This window comes from Coregonus lavaretus (genome assembly GCF_964263955.1).
Source record: "Coregonus lavaretus genome assembly, chromosome: 20".
Taxonomy (NCBI): Eukaryota; Metazoa; Chordata; class Actinopteri; order Salmoniformes; family Salmonidae; genus Coregonus; species Coregonus lavaretus.
The window spans coordinates 29586213-29610703 of NC_140007.1; the positions used below are offsets into that span (position 1 = coordinate 29586213).

At 40.8% G+C, this 24491-nt stretch overlaps 1 protein-coding gene and 1 pseudogene across 3 annotated transcripts; one reads left to right on the forward strand and one right to left on the reverse strand.

Moving 5' to 3' along the window:
• Positions 1-530: 530 nt before the first annotated feature.
• Positions 531-12391, forward strand: LOC311148309 (NEDD8-activating enzyme E1 catalytic subunit-like). 2 transcript variants are annotated; one of them, XM_084185229.1, is made up of 17 exons: positions 531-874; positions 967-1029; positions 3018-3132; positions 3228-3308; positions 5113-5195; positions 5361-5441; positions 5581-5624; positions 5719-5783; positions 6300-6455; positions 6656-6758; positions 8309-8422; positions 8659-8712; positions 8845-8881; positions 8986-9067; positions 9243-9343; positions 9482-9600; positions 9715-12391. In XM_084185229.1, the coding sequence occupies exons 1-17, from the start codon at positions 855-857 to the stop codon at positions 9801-9803; spliced, it is 1407 nt and encodes a 468-aa protein (XP_084041355.1). In that variant the 5' UTR covers positions 531-854; the 3' UTR covers positions 9804-12391. The 2 variants fall into 2 exon arrangements, with proteins under 2 accessions (XP_084041355.1, XP_084041356.1); XM_084185230.1 differs by lacking the exon at positions 531-874 and having other exon boundaries at positions 2989-3132.
• Positions 12392-20045: 7654 nt separating this feature from the next.
• Positions 20046-22511, reverse strand: LOC311148106 (low choriolytic enzyme-like; annotated as a pseudogene). The gene is made up of 4 exons: positions 22491-22511; positions 20782-20950; positions 20361-20442; positions 20046-20204 (listed from the first exon to the last, which is right to left on the reverse strand). The product of its transcript is annotated as a low choriolytic enzyme-like (transcript).
• Positions 22512-24491: the final 1980 nt, after the last annotated feature.

Here is a 24491-nt window from a genome sequence, read left to right on the forward strand (position 1 = left end):
ACCTCAATTTTATTCTGCAGTACAATTAATAACCATTGCTATAAACGCTAAAAATCCAATCTTACTGAAACATATATCACTTGTTGGCCTATCCTTTGTACTGGTACATATCTACTACTCTCACCACTCCTCCCCCCTGACCCATCTTCCTCTACTTTCTTCACTGCCTCAGCATATGACAACTTCTTCACTACTCTTACCCTGGAAACCTCAACCTGCCTTTCTCGCACGGGACATTTCTGACCCCCCCATGGGCACCCCTACAATTAGCACATACCACTACTTTCCCCAATGCTACATATTCCTTTGTCTCATACCCTTCTGCACACTTCTCACACCTTGGAACCTCTCTCATACATAATGATCAGCTGATCAAATCAGTTTTCGTTCTTAGCAGTTCAGCTTCTCGCGAGAGTAGGACAAGCGCAGTAATGTTGATGCGAATCAAAATTGCGTTGTGCTTCACTCTATTTTTATTTTTTTTACAGTCTATAGCTTCACCTTATGCCTCGTTCAAAACAACTGAGAACTCGGAAATCTCTGACTTCCGAGCGTTAAAGAACTCGGGAAAAATGAGCTCCGAGTGGGAAAATCGTTTTGAACGGTCATCCAACTCGGAATCTCGGGCATCTTTCTAGAGCTCCGACTTTCCGACCCGAATATCACTGACGTGATGATTTGACCTCGTTTTCTCCGAGTTCTCAGTTGTCGTGAAAGCACCATTATAACAGCGTGCTACACAAAAAGTCGCAGCAAATCCATATAAACTTTGAGCACATATGCTAACGCAGGTTTGATTTTCGTGAATATACAGTACATTCACACATTCACTTGGGACATGGCAGCGTGAAAGTATGGCGGATGCTGAAGAGCCGTAAGTAACGTTACCAAAATAGATATTGTAGCTGACCGAATTATGCTGCTGTAAAACAAGCATTGAACCTTCTTTTATTCTCTAATTTTTAGGGAGAAGAAAAGAAGGAAAATAGAGGAGCTGACTGAGAAGAACATTAACACGCATCGCTTGCGGTACGATTTTGGAAGCATAATGACCTTATCTTTAATATCAGCGAGAAATCATTTTCAGAAAACAAAAGGTTAAATTGATGCACACCTTTTTATAGGGTTAGTGTACCCACATGGCCATATCTCCATGTTACAGCGCTTGTTTACAGATATAAGACAGAGCCGACCAACTGTGCTAATTAGTTATCTTAAATGTAACCAGGTAAGTGTAGTAGAAGTGTAGTTTCATCAGATGGAGGCACCCATAGCTGTATGGATCTGTATTAGAAGTAATACAGTAAGTGTATCTTTCTTATTTCAAGGATTCTTTCTCGCTGATAAAAGTTAAGGTCCATATATTTCGAAAGCTGTATGCAAGCAATGGTTATTGGCGTTTCTAAACCTTAAAGCTGCAATATGTAACTTTTTGTGGGACCTGACCAAATTCACATAGAAATGTGAGTTATAGCTCTGTCATTCTGATTGCAAGCAAGTCTAAGAAGCTGTTCTGTTCACAATTTATATGCTTCCTGTACTTAAGTTTCATTTTTGGTTCTTTTACTTTCAGTTTTGTACACCAGCTTCAAACAGCTGAAAATACAATATTCAGGGACGCATGAGGTGCTTAAGGTACTTGAATTTGGCACTCTGAAATTCAAGTACTGGTATACCTTAAATCAGACATTATCTGAAGTTGGTACTTGAAAAGTACTTTAATTAAAATGAGAGGAAAACAGAAAATGATCAAATATGTTAATATGATATAATTTCCAGGCAGACTACCAAGTTTTCTTTCCTCACGTGTTTTCGCGCTCTGGTTGCCAGGCGAGATCGTTCATGCCACCCACACTGGCACTCAGCCAGGCAGGTACAGAACTTATTGATTAGGCGCCGCCAAACGTCACATCGATAGCTAAAATGCCGGGCAAATGTAGATTCAAGCCTGCCTGGCAGGATATTGATGTTTATGAATGGGTTTTGCCAGACCACAACCAGGGATGTTGTGAGGGTAAATGCCAATTACACACCTTTTTATTTGTGAAATAGCGTTTACTCACCTTTTTTTTATTTAGTTAATTATCGTTTACCCACTTATTATTGTGTTCCCAGCATTGATCAACACTCAATGCAACAATTTCAACGATTTTACTGAGTTACAGTTCGCATAAGGAAATAAGTCAACATCATCAGTACTGACTTACCACAAATGTATGTAGTAAATAAATAGTGGAACACGTATTATTGAGTAGGACTTGTAAGGGAGTGATGTATAGTAAGTTATACTTTTTTTTTCATGAGGTTGTGGCGATATACTACCATCTGTTGGTGACTAGAAACAATTGCATAATAGGAACTATTACAAATTTATGGTCCTTGATAATGAATATTAGTGCTTGAAAAAGTACTTAAAAGTCCTTGAATTTGACTTACCACTGTCTGTACGAACCCTGAATATTTTTGCTAATGGAAAATATATTTCACAGCGGTTTAGATGGTACAATGATTCTCTACACTGTACTTGCTTGTTTTGTCACATAAACTGAAATTAGGCGACCTATTAGAATTTTAGCAACCAGGAAATGACGGAGCGATTTCTGCTTAGTACACCTTTTAAAACAGCATCGTGATTGTAGTTCACATGAGCCAGTCGTGGGCGACGCTAACCGCTGAGAACTGTAGTAGGGAGAATGCAAAATGCCGCCTAGAGTTTTCGAGAGCTATTATGGTAGCCAGCTAGCTTCCACTAGCTAGTTAGCAGCAGCAACATCTGCTGCCAATGATTAAATCTGCAGCCTGAATTTTCACATATGATAATCAAATAATTTAATAGGTACTAGCTTGCTAGTTAGTTAGCTATACTAGGGAAATCATCCTGATGTTAATGTACATGTTACAGACCTGTGTCTACCTAGCTAGCTATCTAGTTTTGACTCATCACACTTGTGATAATGGTTTGAATGATTTCTCATTTGATATGTGCAGCAGAGCACCTTTGTGTTCTCTGTGTGCAGAATGGCTGTAGATGGAGGAGACAGTGGAGACTGGGATGGCCGATGGAACCATGTGAAGAAGTTCCTTGAGAGACCCGGCCCATTCACTCATCCTGACTTTGAGCCAAGCACTGAGGTAAGGAAGGAATAACTAATAGATAACTAATAACATTTCCTTTATTTAGGGGATAGAGATAAGCATTCACCAAACCAACTCTTTTATGTTCCCAGTCCCTTGGGTTCTTATTGGAGACATGCAAGATCCTGGTCATTGGAGCTGGAGGACTTGGGTGTGAGCTGCTCAAAAATCTGGTATGAGAGATTATGTCCAGCTTCCAGGTGCAAATGCATGCAAGGCTTTTGTTTGTTATCTTTGTCTGTTTCTGCACTTCAATATCTTAAAGTTGAACTGACAGCATTTGAACTACTTTGCATATATGCAATTCCCAGTTTATGCTACAAAAGAGAGGTTTTAAAAATAGGTTCTATTTGACTCAAAATTCCATGACGTACAGTAAGGCATTGTTGGCAGTATAAATGGATGGACTTCATTGCTGTATAATAGTCCAAAAAATATTGCTATCAGGTTGGGCTCCTGAGTGGCGCAGCGGTGCATCTCAAGTGCTAGAGGTGTCACCACAGACCCTGGTTCGATTCCAGGCTGTATCACAATCCGGCTGTGATTGGGAGCCCCATAGGGCGCACTCAATTGGCCCAGCGTCGTCCGGGTTTGGCCGGGGTAGGCCGTCAATGTAAATAAGAATTTGTTCTTAACTGACTTGCCTAGTTAAATAAAATAAAAAAATATCACAGATGGCCTGGTCCATTGTTTGCTGCCTCCACCCATTCAGATTTCAGTTTCAATGACTCAATATTTTGAACAAAAACGGACGACTGTAACTAAGGCTGGGAATGTCAATACAATCAAACTATCAAGGGAAATGATCAAAAGTCAGTCATAACGTGGCTAATAGGCCAGCGCTCGTGTCAAACACAAGACCCGTGGGCCGAACAGGACACACAGTATAAATGAGTCAACAGTTGAATCGTTTACTTTATGAAATTACAGCCTGATGCACTTACTCGCATAGGTCTCGTTTACAGTGTGCAGCGGAGGGAAAGTCTACAGGCAGACATATGGCTAGCTAGGCTACTAAAATGTTCCAGTCTGGCTTTGGCTTTTAAAGCTTGACAGTGAGTACGTTTACATGCACACTAATAATTTGATATTAAACTGATTATGGCAGAAGGCCGAGTATGGCGTTAGTAAACACCTTACTCTGCTTATCTTAATCTGCGTAAGGTCACCCACTTTTTTGGTGGCTACAGCTAGGGATGCTGCTGTCTTTTCATTAACTAGCAAAACATGTGAATTGTTTTGCTAGTTACTATTCCCCATTGTTTATCAGTGTAATTTTGACAGCCAACTAGCTGAACAAGTTTGAGAGGGTTTATCTAATATTCCTTAGTTAGATTTTAGCTCATCTCGCTCTGGCTAGCATTAGTTGTTGATGTGCATAGGCAACTGAGGGAGAGAGCCTACCTTTTCATGGTTGTTTGATCAATAGGATTGTGACGTTCCCAAATGTAAGACAACTCCCGTGGTATTTACATATTTGCAGAAATCTATTCAGGTGTATTTATTTTGGGCTTTTGGCGAATGCGTTCTAATGATCGAAAGTCGCGTTGTTGCTACTGCCTGTAAACACACAGTCCAGTTCAAAGTGAAAGGAAGGCAGGCCTGTGTGGCAAATGGCTTATTTGCATATAGACCTACTGTAGCTCTGATTGGCTATGGTGCACAGGTCTGCATAGACTCCGGTCCTGGACAAGACCAATGTTTTTATTAGGTTTTATTTACTGCAGTGTCTATTAATTGTCCAAACGCACGGCTGCTTTCCCACTCAATATTGCTATAGAATTCTCACAAATCCCTTACTATACGTCATTCCCAAACATTCTATGAATTTATGGAAAACAACCATATCTAATTGCTCGCTTGTCAGAAAATGTAAGAAAATGCGTCATATTCTTCCTGGGGGTGTATATGAATAAGATGTAATGTTGCTAAAATGCTGTCAGTTCTACTTTAATGTGTGGTTTTGCCTTGTTCTAGGCCCTGTCAGGTTTTCGTCACATTCATGTTGTTGACATGGATACCATTGATATCTCCAACCTCAACAGGCAGTTCCTTTTCAGGTTTGGCTTGCCATTTTCCCACCTTCTCCTATGGCCATTCATCTATTACTTATGATGAATAACAACCTTAGTGTGTTCACGGTTGATAGAAAAAAACCTACTGAAAGAGAGAGTCTTAAGAGTTTACTGTTAAACACACACAACTCATCTGTATACCCTGTTTAGGACCAAAGATGTTGGACGGCCGAAAGCAGATGTGGCTGCTGACTTTGTCAATAGTCGCGTCCCTGGATGTCGAGTCGTCCCGTATCCTTTGCAACTGACGTGTTGAATACCGGAGTGTAGGATTACCCCATACAAATTATTGCATTACTAAGCTTGAGCATGTGAACATTTGTAGAAGTATCTTCTATTATTAATGTTTCTTAAATAATATCCTGCTCAGACACTTTAACAAAATCCAAGACTTTGATGAATCTTTCTACAGACGTAAGTGCAGACTTTGTGTACATTATGGAGTTTTCTAAAATCATTTGTACCTATAACAATGGCTCTGACACACATTTTCTTCTCTTATTTGTAGAATTCCATATTATTGTTTGTGGATTAGATTCCATCATCGCCAGGCGTTGGATGAATGGCATGCTGGTATGTCTTAATATAAACTATATGCTATGTGGACTGTGTGTATATGTCAGGGTTTTTTCTGGATTAAAAAGGGGCTTAGGTGGTGGGCATGGAAGGTGGCGTGGCAGGGAGCGTGGCAATGGGCACGGTCGGCACAGCTGGATTTGAGAAATGTTTAGAGGCCCCAAACTTGGCAGTGTAGAGAAATGTTGGAATATTTAAGCAAATTTCCTGCAATTCTACACATTTCTCCATGGAGCTTAGAGAAATTGTTTGTTTTAAAGCTAATTTCCTGCAATTCTACACATTTTGCAGACTGCCTAGCTTTTATTTTGGTGATTGTTAGTTCTCAAAGTTTATATAACAGGTCCATTTATCTTTTAGACATGATTTATATCTGGTTTTAGTCATTTAAGTTTACACTGAAAGCGTTTATCCATCCCGATAATGTATTAATAAAAACGCAAGGATTTCAATGGCAGAAAAATCCCTGTGTGTAAAACGTCAGTTCTAAATAACTGAAGACCCCATTTACAGATATCTCTCCTGAGCTACGAGGATGGTGTTCTGGATCCCAGGTCCATCATCCCCCTCATTGATGGTGGGACGGAGGGTTTCAAAGGCAACGCTCGGGTCATTCTGCCTGGCATGACTGCATGCATCGACTGCACCCTGGAGCTCTACCCACCACAGGTGCTCCAAGCTCTCTCCGATCTGCCAAATATATCTGCCATTTTTAGTGTACTACTTCAGTAGACTACTTAAATGTTAAGTTGGAGATTGATTTGTGTTCTGCAGCCATTTTGTGTTGCTTATCAGTGATAGCTTTGGTGTGTGTGTTAAATTGTTTGTGTGTTGTATAGCCTAATTTGTTGTATTCTTTTGGTCCATAGATTCATTTCCCCATGTGCACCATTGCGTCTATGCCGCGGTTGCCAGAGCATTGCGTTGAGTATGTCAGAATGCTACAGTGGCCCAAAGACAAGCCTTTTGGAGGTACGTCCATGAATAACACTCTACTCATTATTACATGTCACATCACCTCTTGATTGCAATCAAAAAGGTCAGAAAATTATTATGCTGTATCACCCGTCATAATACCTCCATAACACTATCATAAAGATTGACATAATACCTATTATAACAGTTGTGGGGGCATTATGTCCATCTAACGGTATAGTTTGAAATACAGCATTGTTTTTTGGCCGTTTCTGCCCTGGCCGATTGCATCTTGATTGCTTTTAGAAAGAGCAGAAACGGCCAGGAAACTGGTATAAAAAATAAAAAAAAAGGTTTACAAAAATGTGTTATTAAGGGAATAGATATACTGAACAAAAATATTAACACAACATGTAAAGTGTTGGTTTCATGAGCTGAAATAAAAGATCCCAGAAATGTTCCATATGCACAAAAAGTTTATTTCTCTAAAATGTTGTGCACAAATTTGTTTAGATCACTGTTAGTGAGCATTTCTCCTTTGCCAAGATAATCTATCCACCTGACAGGTGTGGCATATCAAGAATCTGATTCAACAGCATAATAATTACACAGGTGCACCTTGTGCTGGGGACAATAAAAGGCCACTCTAAAATGTGCCGTTTTGTCACACAACACAATGGCTTGCTGACTTCAGGAATGTCCACCAGAGCTGTTGCCAGATAATTTATTGTTAATTTCTCTACCATAAGCCGCCTCCAACGTCGTTTTAGAGAATTTTGCAGTACGTCCAACCGTCCTCACAACCGCAGACCACGTGTAACCACGCCAGCCTAGGATCTCATCCGGCTTCTTCACCTGCGGGATTGTCTGAGACCAGCCACCCAGACAGCTGATGAAACTGAGGAGTATTTCTGTCTGTAATAAAGCCCTTTTGTGGGAAAAAAAAAACCTCATTCTGATTGGCTGGGCATGGCTCCTAAGTGGGTGGGCCTATGCCCTGCCCAGTCATGTGAAATCCATAGATTCGGGCCTAATGAATTTATTTTTATTGACTGATTTCCTTATATGAACTGTAACTCAGTGAAATCGTTGAAATTGTTACATGTTACGTTTATATTTTTGTTCTGTGTGTGTGTGTGTGTGTGTGTGTGTGTGTGTATGTATGTATGTATATATATATATATATATATATATATATATATATATATATATATATATATATATATATATATATATATATATATATATATATAAATATTTTTTATTATGATATATTTTCCTTCTTTGTTTTCCTCTAAACCTACCACCCCTCCCCTAATTGGAGTAAATTAATGGACAACAATACTCAGGCTTCTACTTCCAGCTTATACATACCAAATACATTTTACGGACAGTATATTTTACATTAGTTACCTTTTGTTTGTTTTTAGTCCCAGCCTTCAGCTACCCTCAACCTCTCCCACCTACCCCTCCCCAAATTGCGGTATTGCCCAATGTGCCTTTAGGTGGTCATAATTCCTTCATAACACTATCATAAAGATCAACATAATACCCATTATAACAGATAATGGCAGATAATGACTGTCAGGCTCTTGTCTGTCCCTCAGATGGTGTTGGTTTGGATGGGGATAACCCTGAGCACATCCAGTGGGTGTTCCAGAGGGCCCAGGACAGAGCTGCTGACTACAGCATCACAGGAGTCACATACAGACTCACACAAGGTGAGGAGAACCATACTGTAACACCCTGTCCTGAAGATGGTAAAACTCATGTTTTACCAGCTTTCAGTTATACAAACTGTATAGTACAAGCAACATTTGCTTTCAATTCCATTTTCCATTTTTGTAACATTTGAGTTGAAGTTGTATTGACACCAACTCCCCCGCTTACAAGTATTGGTTGCCGAAATCTGTGAAAAGTACAGTTAAAGATTTATTTTGACATGGTTTTGCCTCAGGTGTCGTGAAGAGGATCATCCCTGCTGTGGCGTCAACTAATGCTGTAATAGCTGGTAGGAAACCCTTATTGACTGTGTCATTGGGTTTTATCTTGAAGAATCCTAAATTGATTACAAGTAGCTACTTTTTTACATTTAGGTTCAAGTAAAGTATAACTTATTTTACCTTTTTTTGTTGCTTTGTAGCTGCCTGCTCCACAGAAGTTTTTAAAATAGCTTCAAGGTTAGTACTATGAATCATCCCTTTTCCACATGATGGACTCACTGGAGAGAAGGTCAATTTCAAACTAGGTATCATATTCATATTACCCTTTTCTGACTTTGCAGCGCTTATATTCCACTGAATAATTATCTGGTATTTAATTCTGTGGACGGACTGTACACCTACACCTTTGAGGCAGAGCGAAAGGTTAGTAATGTATTGGGTGTACCCAGATGAGTATCCTTAATGGATATATTTTTGCCCATTTTATTAAGGAGAACTGTATTAATGTTACTGACGGTGCTATTGACACACAAGGCTGTAAAGGGGATGGTGTGGTGTCAGGCTACTTGTGCCTTCATGTTCTTGTTTGGTCTGACAGGAGAACTGCTCAGCTTGTAGCCAGGTGCCCCAGGATCTACAGTTCCCACCCTCTGCCAAGCTACAGGAGGTCCTGGAGTACCTGACGGAGAACGCCTCCCTGTGAGTACATCTGCTAGTAGCCAGATTGACTGATATTGACGTCTGTCATGTCTTCACACAGAATAGGCTGTTTTTATGGTTATTGAAGTGTAAATGTGAAGTTGTCGTTGTTAACTTTAAAACGTTCTTGTTTTCCAGACAAATGAAGTCCCCAGCCATCACAGCAACCCTGGATGGGAAAAATAAGACACTGTATTTACAGACTGTAGGTTCAATTGAAGAAAGAACTAGACCAAACCTTTGCAAAACCTTGAAAGGTAAGATGTTTTTTTTTTTTTTTCCAAATGCGTGCATGGTATGTGTGTGGTAGACTATATAAATCTATGTGTTTGTTTCGGCCATCTTGTAAATGTAATGTTGTGGTGTTGCAGAACTGGGATTGTCTGATGGACAGGAACTAGCAGTGGCGGATGTCACCACACCTCAGACTGTCCTCTTCAAGCTGAAACTCACCTCTTAAAGGGGTAGTGCAGTCATAAATATGATTTTCCTATGTTTTATCTATATTTCCACAATGAGGTTGGAATAATTATGTGAAAATGATAATGCCATTTTAGTGTAAGAGCTGTTTGAAAAGAACGCCTGAAATTTCAGCTCATTTTGCATGGGTGGAGTTTTGGCCTACCTGGCGCAATCACCCGGCAGTATTAGTTACAGTTTTTTACAATCACTTTGGCACTAATTTCAGAACCTTGACGTCATTTTTCAAAACTCTAGACACAAAACTCAAAACGGTCATCACTTGTAACACAGGCTGTCCAATCTTCAAAACATTGCATTGTGCATTCATATCTTTAAAGAAATATTGCACTTGCACAATCATTGGTTCAAAAACAAATGTATTGTGAAATACCAATGAAACGTTAATTTAGATCACCCACACACAAGCAACCAATTAGTTTCACTGTGTCATTGTTCATACAATCATTAAATATTGTAGTACAAAATAGGTGATACATGTTTCATTATGGTACTACATGTAAATACATCCCTGTAAAAGTACTGCAGTAGTAGAGAGAATACTACAGACACAATGGAATCATTGAACAAAATCTGAAATATATTGGTGAAAAACAATACAATACTGTAAAACATCAAATGCAGTGTTCCTCAATTTGCTTGCTTGTACTGTAAAAAGCAAAACATAGGAGTGATTACTGTACTTCTACATTTTCATCAACTCTGTCTTGTGGATTTGGCCACAGGTTCTCATCTACATCACAATGGATGTTTTCATTAGCCAAACATCTTGGAAAAAAACCTTCGGGCATGGCGAATCCAGGCCTGACACTGGTCTGCCGTGATGTCATTGCATGTGTCATCCATGGCCTGGAGAAGAGTGACTTGTTCATGAGGGCGCCTATCATAAACCTTCCATCTCCATGTGGAGAAAAATTCCTCAATCGGGTTAAGGAAAGGAGAGTATGGGGGTAAATATAGGGTGGTAAATTGTGCATGGGCCTGAAACCATGCTTGCACCATATGAGCATGGTGGAACCTGACATTATCCCACACAATGACATAGGTCACGCCATCAGCTCTACAGACCTGATCGAGCTCATCAAGGAAGGTCCGTGGCCTTGTCTTGGTCCGTGGCCTTGTCCTCTACCACGTTCCCCCACACCTCTCAAACGAGGCCCACGACCACCTCTCAGAAGGGGTGCTTGTCCCCTGCCATTCCTTTGACCAACACGTCTTCCTCGTCTTCCTCCCACCACTGCTTGACCTCTTGTGACCTGGATCACCTGCCGGCTCCATGTTACAGTACGTATCGCTATGTTGTTGCAAGTGGATCCCAATCAATTCTTTATATACTCGTTCCACAATGTGAACTCAATCATCAGTAACGAGTTGGCAGAATTGGACAAGCAATTACAAGGGCCCGCATCCATACAGTGCAGTACTGTGAATACTGTAAGTAGTCTGAAAAGGTGGTACATGGGACCATAGAAACGGTGTCTGATAAAGAATGATGATGAAATATTACATCCATAGATAATGTAGTCTAATTGGTTCATGCTCCACGCTAATTGGTGACAATGAATCTCGTTATCTTGAAACTTTCATGATCTAAACATGGAATATTGTTTGTCTGTTTCCATACAAGTATGCATTAAGAGTAATGCAACAGTTACTTATCATTTTGAGCAGTTGTATCAATTGATAGTTTGATGATTGTAATGAAATTAATAGACACTCATCTGAAATGTAATGTGCGAATTGCCTTTTGAAATAGTAGTACTTTGATGTTAAGTTGTGTCGTATTGAACAGGTGATTTTTGTTAAATGAACAAATTATCTTAGTTTTATGTGTATTGTATCCAAGCAATTGAAAAATGTGCATTTTGATCATTGGTTGTGAGTTTTGTGTCTAGAGTTTTGAAAAATGATGTCAAGGTTCTGAAATTAGTGCCATTGTAAAAAACTGTAATAGACTAATAACAGAGTTCCAAACCTCGTTTTCAGGTTACATATCCCTCCCATTAAGCTTCTCCAATTAGGTGCCTCACTCAGACCACTCCCAGACAGTCCTAACGGTCCAAAAGGAATTATTGCTTGAGAAATTGCTTTTTGCTAAGAAGCTATTTTATTTTCTCTTTTTTTTTTTTACCATTTTAATTGAAAACAATCACAATAAGGCACTTAATTGTTACCCAGAAATATTTTGATATTGAGATTTTAAAAAACCCCGGCTGCATTGGACCTTTTTTTAAATGTCAAAGTACACATGCATAATCTGTGAAGACATTTGACAACTTTTGGGGAGAAAGTGGCAAGTGATACAGCATGGTATGGTTTTAATATATTTGAGTCTGATAATGTTTAAGATCCATTTTCTCTGTTCTATTGGCCCATTATGGGAGGTAGCTGATGGCCATCAACTTTCTATATCACTACAATATGTGGAATCAGTCTGTGAATATGTTTTTTTTTAAATGTTTTACTCCTAAATGTTTGCTCCAAGCGGCTGTCTTCTTTCCCTCACTCAAAAGAGCAGTAGTTTATATGTAATAATGACAAACTGTGCTGCAATAAAGTGTTTTGTTAATGAAAGTTGTCGCAAAGTGGGTTTCCTTAGTCTGTGCACTAGATCGGCACTATACACCTAACACATCACTGACATAGCATCATTTGATTAGAGGTGGTTTCACACCCAAATTCATTTAACTTTTTAGGATTATGATCATTTGATTTCTTGTATATGGTTTCGTAGTTCCTGGACTCTATGGCTAAACTTCAGTCATAGACTGTAGCCCAGATTTCAATTAGAACCTATCTCACTAAATATATTGTAAATGTGGCATTTTGTAGTCGACTTAAAGAAATTACGAGTTGACACCTATTTTATTTTACCAAGCACAATAAGAGGATCAGTACCACAGACTGCACCCGAGGCTAGCAGCTATAAGATACTTCTGTGGTGTGTTCAAGTTCGCTACGTTGCGGAGCGGTTTGTACTGAATGTCTACAGTAGCCTCAACAGCACTCTGTAGAGTAGCACATGGTGTAGCCGGAGGACAGCGAGTTTCTGTCCTCTGGGTACATTGACTTCAATACAAAACCTAGGAGGCTTGTGGTTCTCACCCCCTTCCATAAACCCTATTCGCACGGGACTAGTATTACTAGAGAACGTTGGTTATGTAATTATTACCCCAGAATGTCCGTTATTCCAGAGGGAGATTCGGACGGGATTAGCGTTTTTCAAACTACCCCCTGTAATTCGTATTTCAACAAGTCCAGGTGACAACAGCGCTACACTGATAACTCGAGTTTGGTTCCCAAGTTTCTAAATCATACTAAACCCTCTTTGGTGTAGTGTTGCCATAATATTTTAATTGAGGAAGTGTGATCATAATCATTAGGATATTTTATCACAGCCTTCAGATGTGAGCTAAACAGTGCACTTGAGATGCCTTATAAGGCTATGGATGAAAAAGTTAACTTGTCATTTCCAAACGTTTAGGTCAGTTGTATGCTACTTTGCGATCTATTAACAGCAAGGGTTGCATTAAATAGGCGCAATATGTTTTACTGATGCATAAGGCAATATTCAATTCATACGCACACAACATATAAACAAAAGCATTCACTGTGAAAGTTGAAACATGTAGGCCATTCATATATATCTTATGCGCAGTACTTCGTTCAATTTATCTAATCAATTATTTTCTTTCTCAAACCGCAAGCATCACCTGTCACACTCAGACATTTCTCTCAAAACACAGGGATGTCGATTCGCACGGAACTAGTATTATCAGAGGATCTTGGAGTTCGGCAAAAAACTGTAGGTTAATCTGGCTGAAATTGTTACTCTCCTGTCATGTAAAAATTACTGACATGGCCGATTCGGATGGGAGTAGAATTACAGATGTGGTGTTTTGTGCACATAATTACATTACCTGACCTCCCCCAGTAAAACTAATCCTGTTCGAATAGGGCTATAGACTATACACAGTAATTATGACAAATTCCGGAGGACCTTCTCCAAACAATCAGAGCTCTTGCAGCATGAATTGTCATGTTGTCCACCCAATCAAAGGATCAGAGAATTAATCTAGTACTGAAAGCAGAAGCTACAGCTAGCTAGCGCTGTAGTGCATAAAATGTGGTGAGTAGTTGACTCAAAGAGAAAGACAATAGTTGAACAGTTTTGAACAAATTAATTTCTTAAAAAATGAAGGAGAAGCAAAAGAGCGAGAGATGGCTATATTTTGTATTTTTTTCACTTACTTAGTGAATGCAGCTAGCTAGTTTAGCCTACTCAAACACCCAGCTCAAACAGAGAGGGTTACTATGTTACCTAGCTGGCTATGGCTATCCAACACTGGAACTCTTCCAAGTAAGCTTTTGGTTTTATTAATTTATTTCCACCGGTGCCCGCCGGTGTAACTCCTAAACTGCTTGCTAACTGTACACTGTACTGCATGATTGTAGCGGGTTTACTAGCGCGTTAGTTCTAGTAGCTATGTTGACTTGACGTTAGCTAATATGGTGACAACGATGTAGGCTGTGTGTAGCGGTTATGATATGAAGGTTTGGCATGGAAATGTTTTTTCGTCTGGTCACAGACAGCTGTTGTGTTCTGCACTGAAGCCCACAAGCGAAGAGAAAAGGAGAGAGTGTAGATGCGAGAAATAATTAACCAATGATCAAAGGGATCATGCTGTTTATATGTGGCTGCTATGAAAGTTAACTGTGTTTGCGTGTGATCAGGGGTGTATTCATTCTGCCAATTATGTTGAAAAACGTTTCTTAAACAGAACAAAACAGGGATAAACATACCTGAATTTGTCCAATAAAAACGATTGTTTGCAACTGTTGGACTAATGATTACACCCTAGATCAGCTAGATGCATGCAAGATTGTGCAAGGCCTTATTGAATGTGTCTGTCACCTTGATTACTAAAATGTCTCTTGACCTGTGCACCTACGTTGTAAACTTTCATTCATAGGCTAGTTGTAGCAACCTCATGATAGGTATAGGGAACATTTTTGTTTCAGGTAGTAGCCTAAACCTATTGATGTTACACTGAGCTGGGTGAATGGAATATTAATGACAGTCATCCAATATGCTGTAATAGAAATAAGGCCATGCTTATAAAAAATATAATCATCCTCCCTCATCTTAAAGGCACAGACCACCACAGGTTTGCTCCCATTTGTGGGTGTGGGGTGGCTTGAAGCAATGAGTGACGTATTTAAAGAGCAGTGGTCATGCTGACATCGTTCCTCAACCCCTCCCCGTTTTTCAACTGGTCTTTCAGTACAGCACCATTTCCGTTCAATTACTGAACTGAATCCTGATACAGGATTCATACCCCATAGTGAGTGAGCTGATAAAATGTACCCACACACACTACCACTGTGTTAAATCAGCATAAGCTCCTTAGTCCTTATGCATCATATTGAATTAGGTTTGGTGTGGTATGGGGACAGATGGTTTCTTGATTAAGTTATTTAATGATGAGAAAGCGTCCTGTCGTGCTACACAGTCAGTATCATGTGAAAACTGGTGTCTTGTGCCCTCATGTAGTCATTTAGCTCTGGGGAAGAACATCATACCCATTCACACGTTTTGCCCAGTAGCGACTGTATGAAGATATGATACCTGGGAGTTTCCAAATTAGTCCATCAATGATGAGAGGATATCTCTGAAGCAAGGGCTGGAATATATTTCAACTGCAGTGAAAGTTATATTTTCTCTCTAACTCTTCTATTTTTCCACCTCTGACTGTATCTTGTTCAACGTTAATAGTCTGAATTGGAGTGACTTGTCACGCGGTTTCGCCTCAGTTTTCGGATCAAATGTGAAGCGGCTACTGAACAGAAAAAAACTAAAGGAAATCAATCTTTATCGAGGAGGGAACCATTATTTCCAGCCTATTGAGAATCGATGTGGACAACACTCTGACGTAGGAACCACAGTTTCTAGGGGTTAGTACGACATGTGCTCCGTAAAAGGCAAAGAAAGATACGAACAGAGTGAAGTGTAGGCCTACTTTATCATGCATGAGAATGTTTGCCTCTCAGTAGTAAGTGCATTCATGGACCGATAAACTGTCCGGTTGATTGACGGCAACTTCAAGAAACAATCAGGAAAGTAACCTAGGTGCTAGCTGGCATCACAAAGATATGGCTTTAATTTGAAAAACAAAGGTAAGTGAGTATATCTAAATTGAATCCATCGTTTCATGAATGTGATGAATTACTATGGTCATCAGTAAATTATTGCTTTATCTGCAAACAAGTGTCAGTCGAATTGTCTGGAAGCTGCAGCATTGTGGATTACATTCTAAATACCTTGGAAAGTATGGTTTTCTATAAATGTATTAACTTTGCTTCTATTTGGATTAGATCTTGTCAGGCAAAATGTAGGGAAATGGGTATAATATGTTCATCACCACCACCAAAACACACATGCTACTACTGCTGTGGAATTAATCACTGTACAGCCCAAATCTCTAAGGCTGCGTTTACGCAGATATCCCAATTCTGATATTTTGCCCAATTACTGGCAAAAGATCTGATCTGATTTGTCAGGCTAGTTAATTCATTTTGTTTTCTTTGTTTTTATCACAAGCAATTAAAAACGATGTTGATCCCACAATAAAAAGCAATAACATCCTCGCCAGCAGTGGTAAATACATGATATATACAAAGGTATGTGGACACCCCTTCAAATTAGTGGATTCAGCTATTTCAACCACACCCATTACTGACAGGTGTCTAAAATCGAGCACACAGCCATGCAATCTCCATAGCCAAACATTGGCAGTAGAATGGCCATAGGATGCCACCTTTCCAACAAGTCAGTTCATCAAATGTCTGCCCTGCTAGAGCTGCCACGGTCAACTGTAAGTGCTGTTATTGTGAAGTGAAAACGTCTAGGAGCAACAACGGGTCAGCCGTGAAGTGGTAGGCCACACAAGCTCACAGAATGGGACCGACGAGTGCTGTAGTGCGTAAAGATCGTCAGTCCTTGGTTGCAACACTTACTACAGAGTTCCAAACTGCCTCTGGAAGCAACGTCAGCACAAGAACTGTTCGTCGGGAGCTTCATGAAATGGGTTTCCATGGCCGAGCAGCCGCACACAAGCCTAAGATCACCATGCGCAATGCCATGCGTCGGCTGGAGTGGTGTAAAGCTCGCCGCCATTGGACTCTGGAGCAGTGGAAACGCGTTCTCTGGAGTGATGAATCACGCTTCACCATCTGAAAAAATAATAATAATCATTGCGTTAATAAAGCCTCCATACAAACATGGTCTCTTTTTTCCTTTTTGAGTAATGCAGCTCCAAAATGCATGTGTTTCAGCCTAGCTCAGTGCTTTCTGTGGTGGTGGGGCAGCCAGTGGAAAATACGGAGCGTAGGGGTTGGTAATGTTCTCTAGTTGCGCCGTGATTGGCTCAGTGTTCTGTCACTCATTGGGACACTATGTCACTGCCAGATCTAAGGGTAGAGCTCGAAAATTCAAGCCCCTTGGGTGCTGCCATAGAGTTAAATTAGAAGTGCCCATCCAAGAAGGCTCAAGGTCATTGGCCACAGATAAAATGAGGTCAAATCACATATCTACAGTAGCTTTGATTGGACTGATCATGTCAACATCATACTTTCAAAATCTTAGCAAGCAGTCATCATCATGAATCAAGTTGACAATCTACTGGCAAATCCTTTTTAATCCTTGTCAAATTAAGAGAAATAATGAAGAGAAATTATAGATAAAACGTATCGGTGCTCATCGGCCATTGGACATAAACATTACACAACAAGTTCGACAATGAGTGGTTTGGAAGGAATCAGTAGCTAACTGCAAGCATTGCAAAGCAATCTCTAGCCTTCTATTCTGTGGATTGGGTGTGTGGTCCCAATTCTGGGTTGAAGGGTCTCTTTTCCAAGCTTAAAATGATGAACATTCAACATTGGCCATGCTGTCAATCCAGCGTGATTTCTGCCGCGCTCAAAACAACTGTTAACTCGGAACTGGGAAATCTGACTTCAGTGAGTTCAAGACAACTGGGAACTCGGGGAAAAAAACGAGCTCCGACTGAGTAAATAAGTTTTGAACAGTCATCCAACTCGGAATTGTAAGTCGGAAACTCGGGCCTCTTTCTAGAGCTACAACCCGAAGATCACTGACGTTATCATGATTCAACCTAGTTTTTTTCTTAGTTCCCAGTTGTCTTGAAAGCACCATAAATCCAGAGAATGACTTTGATGACATAATTTGCCCACGAAGGACCGCCCGCCACCTTCCTGTTCAAGTGAGCACAGCACAACAAGGTAAGTCCAAAAATGTATTGTATGCTGCTGCATAAATTATATGATATGCCAGGGAGATATGTATACTGTAGCTAAGAAAGTGTATGTTGTGTAGTAAGCTGTTAGTAGTCCATGTGCCTCACCCTAATAATTTGGCCTATTTTCCCCTCTTAATTTTGCCTACTATTCTGACTTGGTGGTGCACATGTAGCCTATAACCTGTTTTAGAGTAATGTAATCATCAAATATTGTAAGCGCTTTCATTGTCTGCTTATATGCCCCCCTTATTTATCCTACGGTTCTGACTTGGTGTACAGGGAGAATACTGTAAGAACGGCCCATGTTCTGAATTCTGTCGCTGTACATTTCAAAAGTGCTGAACAAATAGTTATATTGACTACGTCCGTCCTAGCTCACTCATTGTCTTCATCGAAATTACGGATTGCCTCTTATCCGCTTGTCGTCCCCTTATGCCATAGTTTGTACATCTCAATTGTCAGTAGAAACCACATTTTGTTTAAACAATTCAGCCATATCAGCTATGTTTTTTAAAAAAAGCAATAAATTAGGTTGAATTAACTGTTTTGCTGCCAGACAAGGCTACACTGATAGCCAGGTGTAGCAATGGTAAGGTGTTGGGACAGCTTTATATAGGCCCTAACAGTTTGTGGGCACCGTCTGTCACCGTTATAGTGCAATGAATGTATTGTTTAGTGTTGTGTTGTGTAGTGGCTTTTTAAAATTTGTTTTAAATTTCACCTTTATTTAACCAGGTAAGCCAGTTGAGAACAAGTTCTCATTTACAACTGCGACCTGGCCAAGATAAAGCAAAGCAGTGCGATAAAAACAACAACACATAGTTACATATGGGGTAAAACAAAACATAAAGTAAAAAATACAACAGAAAATATATATACAGTGTGTGCAAATGTAGCAAGTTATGGAGGTAAGGCAATAAATAGGCCATAATGCAAAATAATTACAATTAGTATTAACACTGGAATGATAGATGTGTAAGAGATGATGTGCAAATAGAGATACTGGGCTGCAAATGAGCAAAATAAATAACAATATGGGGATGAGGTAGTTGGGTGGGCTAATTTCAGATGGGCTGTGTACAGGTGCAGTGATCGGTAAGGTGCTCTGACAACTGACGCTTAAAGTTAGTGAGGGAGATAAGAGTCTCCAGCTTCAGAGATCTTTGCAGTTCGTTCCAGTCATTGGCAGCAGAGAACTGGAAGGAATGGCGGCCAAAAGAGGTGTTGGCTTTGGGGATGACCAGTGAGATATACCTGCTGGAGCGCATACTACGGGTGGGTGTTGCTATGGTGACTAATGAGCTAAGATAAGGCGGGGATTTGCCTAGCAGTGATTTATAGATGGCCTGGAGCCAGTGGGTTTGGCGACGAATATGTAGTGAGGACCAGCCAACAAGAGCGTACAGGTCACAGTGGTGGGTAGTATATGTGGCTTTGGTGACAAAACGGTTGGCACTGTGATAGACTACATCCAATTTTCTGAGTAGAGTGTTGAAGGCTATTTTGTAAATGACATCGCCGAAGTCAAGGATAGGTAGGATAGTCAGTTTTACGAGGGCATGTTTGGCAGCATGAGTGAAGGGGTTTGTTGCGAAATAGGAAGCCGATTCTAGATTTAACTTTGGATTGGAGATGCTTAATGTGAGTCTGGAAGGAGAGTTTACAGTCATGCTTTGCTGGCATGCATCCCCCACAACATTTTGTTGTTTGCCCCACCAAGATTTAAATGCTATAATCGCTCAAGGCTTTAAAAATAAGCTGTACACCCATTTATAACAGTATAAAAACAGAATAACACAACTTTCAATTCAAATACTATATTCACAAATATTTCTAATTGATTGAGCAACGGTGGGGTGAAGCTTACAGGCAGTTACAATAATCACAACTCTTATTCTTCACAGTTATGATAAACAGGTCTTCTTAAAATAGCACTTACTGCAGTTGTAGAGACTATTGATGGGCAGAATATCAATGGGGCTCATCTGAGTCGCCTGCCAATAACTGCATTATTGTCAGGGATTGGAAGAATGGTGGGCTGTCTGTTCCTGGAGAAGGCAAACCTGGAACCATAGGGCAGAAAAGCTCTCACGCCATCAATTGAAATTAGAGGATGACTTGAGTAGACTATGAAAGGGAAAATTATCTTATTTTAGCCATCTAACATTACAGCTGTTATTGCAGTAAAGAAAACCTTTATATTAATTTCCTCAATTTACCTTGAGTAGTGCATGACAGAATTATAGTCATATGGAGTCCCCAAGTTTATCGTGTTGATCTTTCTGAAATTGAATTCCTTTCCTAGGATGGAAAATGTATGATAAGAAATGCTTTACAGATTATTATGAATGTTGTAAATGCTTATTAATTGTAAAGCTTATCATTCTTATAAATCATTCTCAATGTTTCTACATGTTTACAAATAATGCAATACTAATGTATTATTATTATTATTATCAAATAGTAGTACACTGTAAATAGTTTAATAAGGCTTTTCCATTAAAGTTATTAAAATATTACTAAGATTTCAGGAATAATATTTACATATCTTGTACACCATAGTATTCATTATTTCCCTATGAAATTATGTTAAAAATAAATATTATAAAGCCAGCATCCATGGACGTAGAAAGCACTAACCAGGAATAATGTTCTGAGTCAGGATCTGAACATTGCTATCACGGTCACTGCGTGTTTGCTCGTGGTTGAAGCCCAAGGCATGCAGCAGTTCATGCTGCGCCACAGACAGAAAGATAAATCCGTTCCTACTCAGAGACACCACCTGGCCATTGCCCCGGCGTCCAATAAACTAGGGTGTATACGGAAGACATAAAGGTGATAAAGTAATATTTTTATGTAGCATTAACAGTAAAGTAAATTGTCAAGTAAAAACTAAGTAAATAAGAGTGGCAGAAGACAGGTATAGCAGGCCTAGTACTGTAATGTGCAGTGGTCATACCCTGACTGAGACTGGATGTCTCAGATAGACCCTTACCCCTGTAGATCAGCCCTGAACAGGTGCCTTGATAAATGACGGCAGGATGCCCAGGATCAGTCTGTTGTGAACATGAGCAGAGCCCCACCTGTTTTGAAGCCCACATTTTTGGCCAAAAAAAAGAAGCCTGTTTTGCATGTTGTTTTCGCATTAATACGTGTCAGTTGCCAGTTGTCTTGAAAGCACCAGAAATCCAGAGAATGCCAGACTTTGATGACAAAGTTTGATGGCAAAATTTGCCCACGAAGGACCGCCGCGCCACCTTCCTGTTCAAGTGAGCACAGCACAACAAGGTGAGTCCAAAAATGTATTGTATGCTGCTGCATAAATTATGTAATATGCCAGGGAGATATGTATACTATAGCTAAGAAAGTAATATTAAGTGTATGTTGTGTAGTAAACTGTTAGTAGCCCATGTGCCTCACCCTAATAATTTGGTCTATTTTCCCGTCTTAATTTCGCCTACGGTTCTGACTTGGTGTACAGGGAGAATACTGTAAGAACGGCCCATGTTCTGAATTCTGTCGCTGTACATTTTTCAAAAGTGCTGAACAAGTAGTTATATTGACTACGTCCGTCCTAGCTCGCTCATTAATGTCTTAATCAAAATTACAGATTGCCTCTTATCTGCTTGTCGTCCCCTTATACCAGTTTGTACATCTCAATTGTCAGTAGAAACCACATTTGTTTAAGCAAGTCAGCCATATCAGCTATGTTTTTTTAAAAGGCAGTAAATGAGGCTGAATGAACTGTTTCGCTGCCAAACATGGCTCCGCTGATAGCCAGGTGTAGCAGTGGTAAGGTGTTGGGACTCTGCTGTTGGGACAGGTTTATGTAGGCCCTAACAGTTTGTGGGCACCGTTTGTCACCATTATAGTGCAATTAATGTATTGTTTAGTGTTTTGTGGCTTTTCTGCCATGCATCCCCACCAAGAAATGTTTTGTTTGCCCCACCAAGATTTAAATGCTAAAATTGCCACTGTATATGATAATCACCGTCAACGTACCATTTGCGATCAGAAAAATAAACATAAACCAAAACAAACATAGAGCGGGCTATCAAATACACATTACTACACGTTTATTGTGATAATGCTTCAGTAGTCTACAGTACTTTGCTTTGCCATACCAATGTTCTATCTATGATTGTCATGCCTGTTCCCGCTCCTCCTCCCTGGCGCTCAAGGGCGCCAGGCTGCCCATCATTACGCACACCTGTCACCATCGTTACGTGCATCAGCGCTTCATTGGACTCACCTGGACTTCATCACTGCTTGTCGTTATGTTTCCCCTGTCCAGACGCTGTCCGTGTTTTGTTTCATGTCTGTTTATATTAAATATTCACTCCCTGTACCTGCTTCTCATCTCCCAGCATCTGTCCTCACAATGATAAGCTATATCAGATCTGATATACGGACGTAAAGATATACTTGCACAAAAAATGGTTATCTGCATCTCAGTTCATTCTTTCAGCATAACATCATTTGTTTCTTGAGTTCATGTTCAAAGCTGAAAAGCAAGCTGTAACTGCAGTTACAATCCTCAGCAGACGCTCTACCATCGCACTTCTCAAATCAAATGTATTATTTATTGTTGTGGTGCGTAGTGGCTTTGATGGCATGCATCCCCCGCCAAAAAATGTGTTTGCCCCACCAAGATTGACATGCTAAAATCGCCACTGCTCTCGTGGCTGAATGGAAGCAAGTCCACACAGCAATGTTCCAACATCTAGTGGAAAGCCTTCCCAGAAGAGTGGAGGCTGTTATAGCAGCAAAGGGGGGACCAACTCCATATTAATGCCCATGATTTTGGAATCAGATGTTCGATGAGCAGATGTCCACATACTTTTTGGTCATGTAGTGTAGCGCTATTCTCCCAGGGGTTGAAGAACACAATCTTTAGATACTGTAGGCCTAATATCAAAGCAGATATTCTCTTTAATATTACATTTACATTTACATTTTAGTCATTTAGCAGACGCTCTTATCCAGAGCGACTTACAGGAGCAATTAGGGTTAAGTGCCTTGCTCAAGGGCACATTTACGTCATTTAGCAGACGCTCTTATCCAGAGCGACTCACAAATTGGTGCATTCACCCTATAGCCAGTGGGATAACCACTTTACAATTTTTGGGGGGGTAGAAGGATTACTTTATCCTATCCCAGGTGTTCCTTAAAGAGGTGGGGTTTCAAATGTCTCCGGAAGGTGGTGAGTGACTCCGCTGTCCTGGCGTCGTGAGGGAGCTTGTTCCACCATTGGGGTGCCAGAGCAGCGAACAGTTTTGACTGGGCTGAGCGGGAACTATGCTTCCGCAGAGGAAGGGGAGCCAGCAGGCCAGAGGTGGATGAACGCAATGCTCTCGTTTGGGTGTAGGGACTGATCAGAGCCCGAAGGTACAGAGGTGCCCTTCCCCTCACTGCTCCATAGGCAAGCACCATGGTCTTGTAATGGATGCGAGCTTCAACTGGAAGCCAGTGGAGTGTGCGGAGGAGGGGGGTGACGTGAGAGAACTTGGGAAGGTTGAACACCAGACGGGCTGCGGCATTCTGGATGAGTTGTAGGGGTTTAATAGCACAGGCAGGGAGGCCAGCCAACAGTGAGTTGCAGTAATCCAGACGGGAGATGACAAGTGCCTGGATTAGGACCTGTGCCGCTTCCTGTGTAAGGCAGGGTCGTACTCTCCGAATGTTGTAGAGCATGAACCTGCAGGAGCGGGTCACCGCCTTGATGTTAGCGGAGAACGACAGGGTGTTGTCCAGGGTCACGCCAAGGCTCTTCGCACTCTGGGAGGAGGACACAACGGAGTTGTCAACCGTGATGGCGAGATCATGGAACGGGCAGTCCTTCCCCGGGAGGAAGAGCAGCTCCGTCTTGCCAGGGTTCAGCTTGAGGTGGTGATCCGTCATCCATACTGATATGTCTGCCAGACATGCAGAGATGTGATTCGCCACCTGGTTATCAGAAGGGGGAAAGGAGAAGATTAGTTGTGTATCGTCAGCGTAGCAATGATAGGAGAGGCCATGTGAGGATATGACAGAGCCAAGTGACTTGGTGTATAGGGAGAAAAGGAGAGGGCCTAGAACTGAGCCCTGGGGGACACCAGTGGTGAGAGCACGTGGTGCGGAGACAGCTTCTCGCCACGCCACTTGGTAGGAGCGACCGGTCAGGTAGGACGCAATCCAGGAGTGAGCCGCGCCGGAGATGCCCAGCTCGGAGAGGGTGGAGAGGAGGATCTGATGGTTCACAGTATCAAAGGCAGCAGACAGGTCTAGAAGGACAAGAGCAGAGGAGAGAGAGTTAGCTTTAGCAGTGCGGAGAGCCTCCGTGACACAGAGAAGAGCAGTCTCAGTTGAAT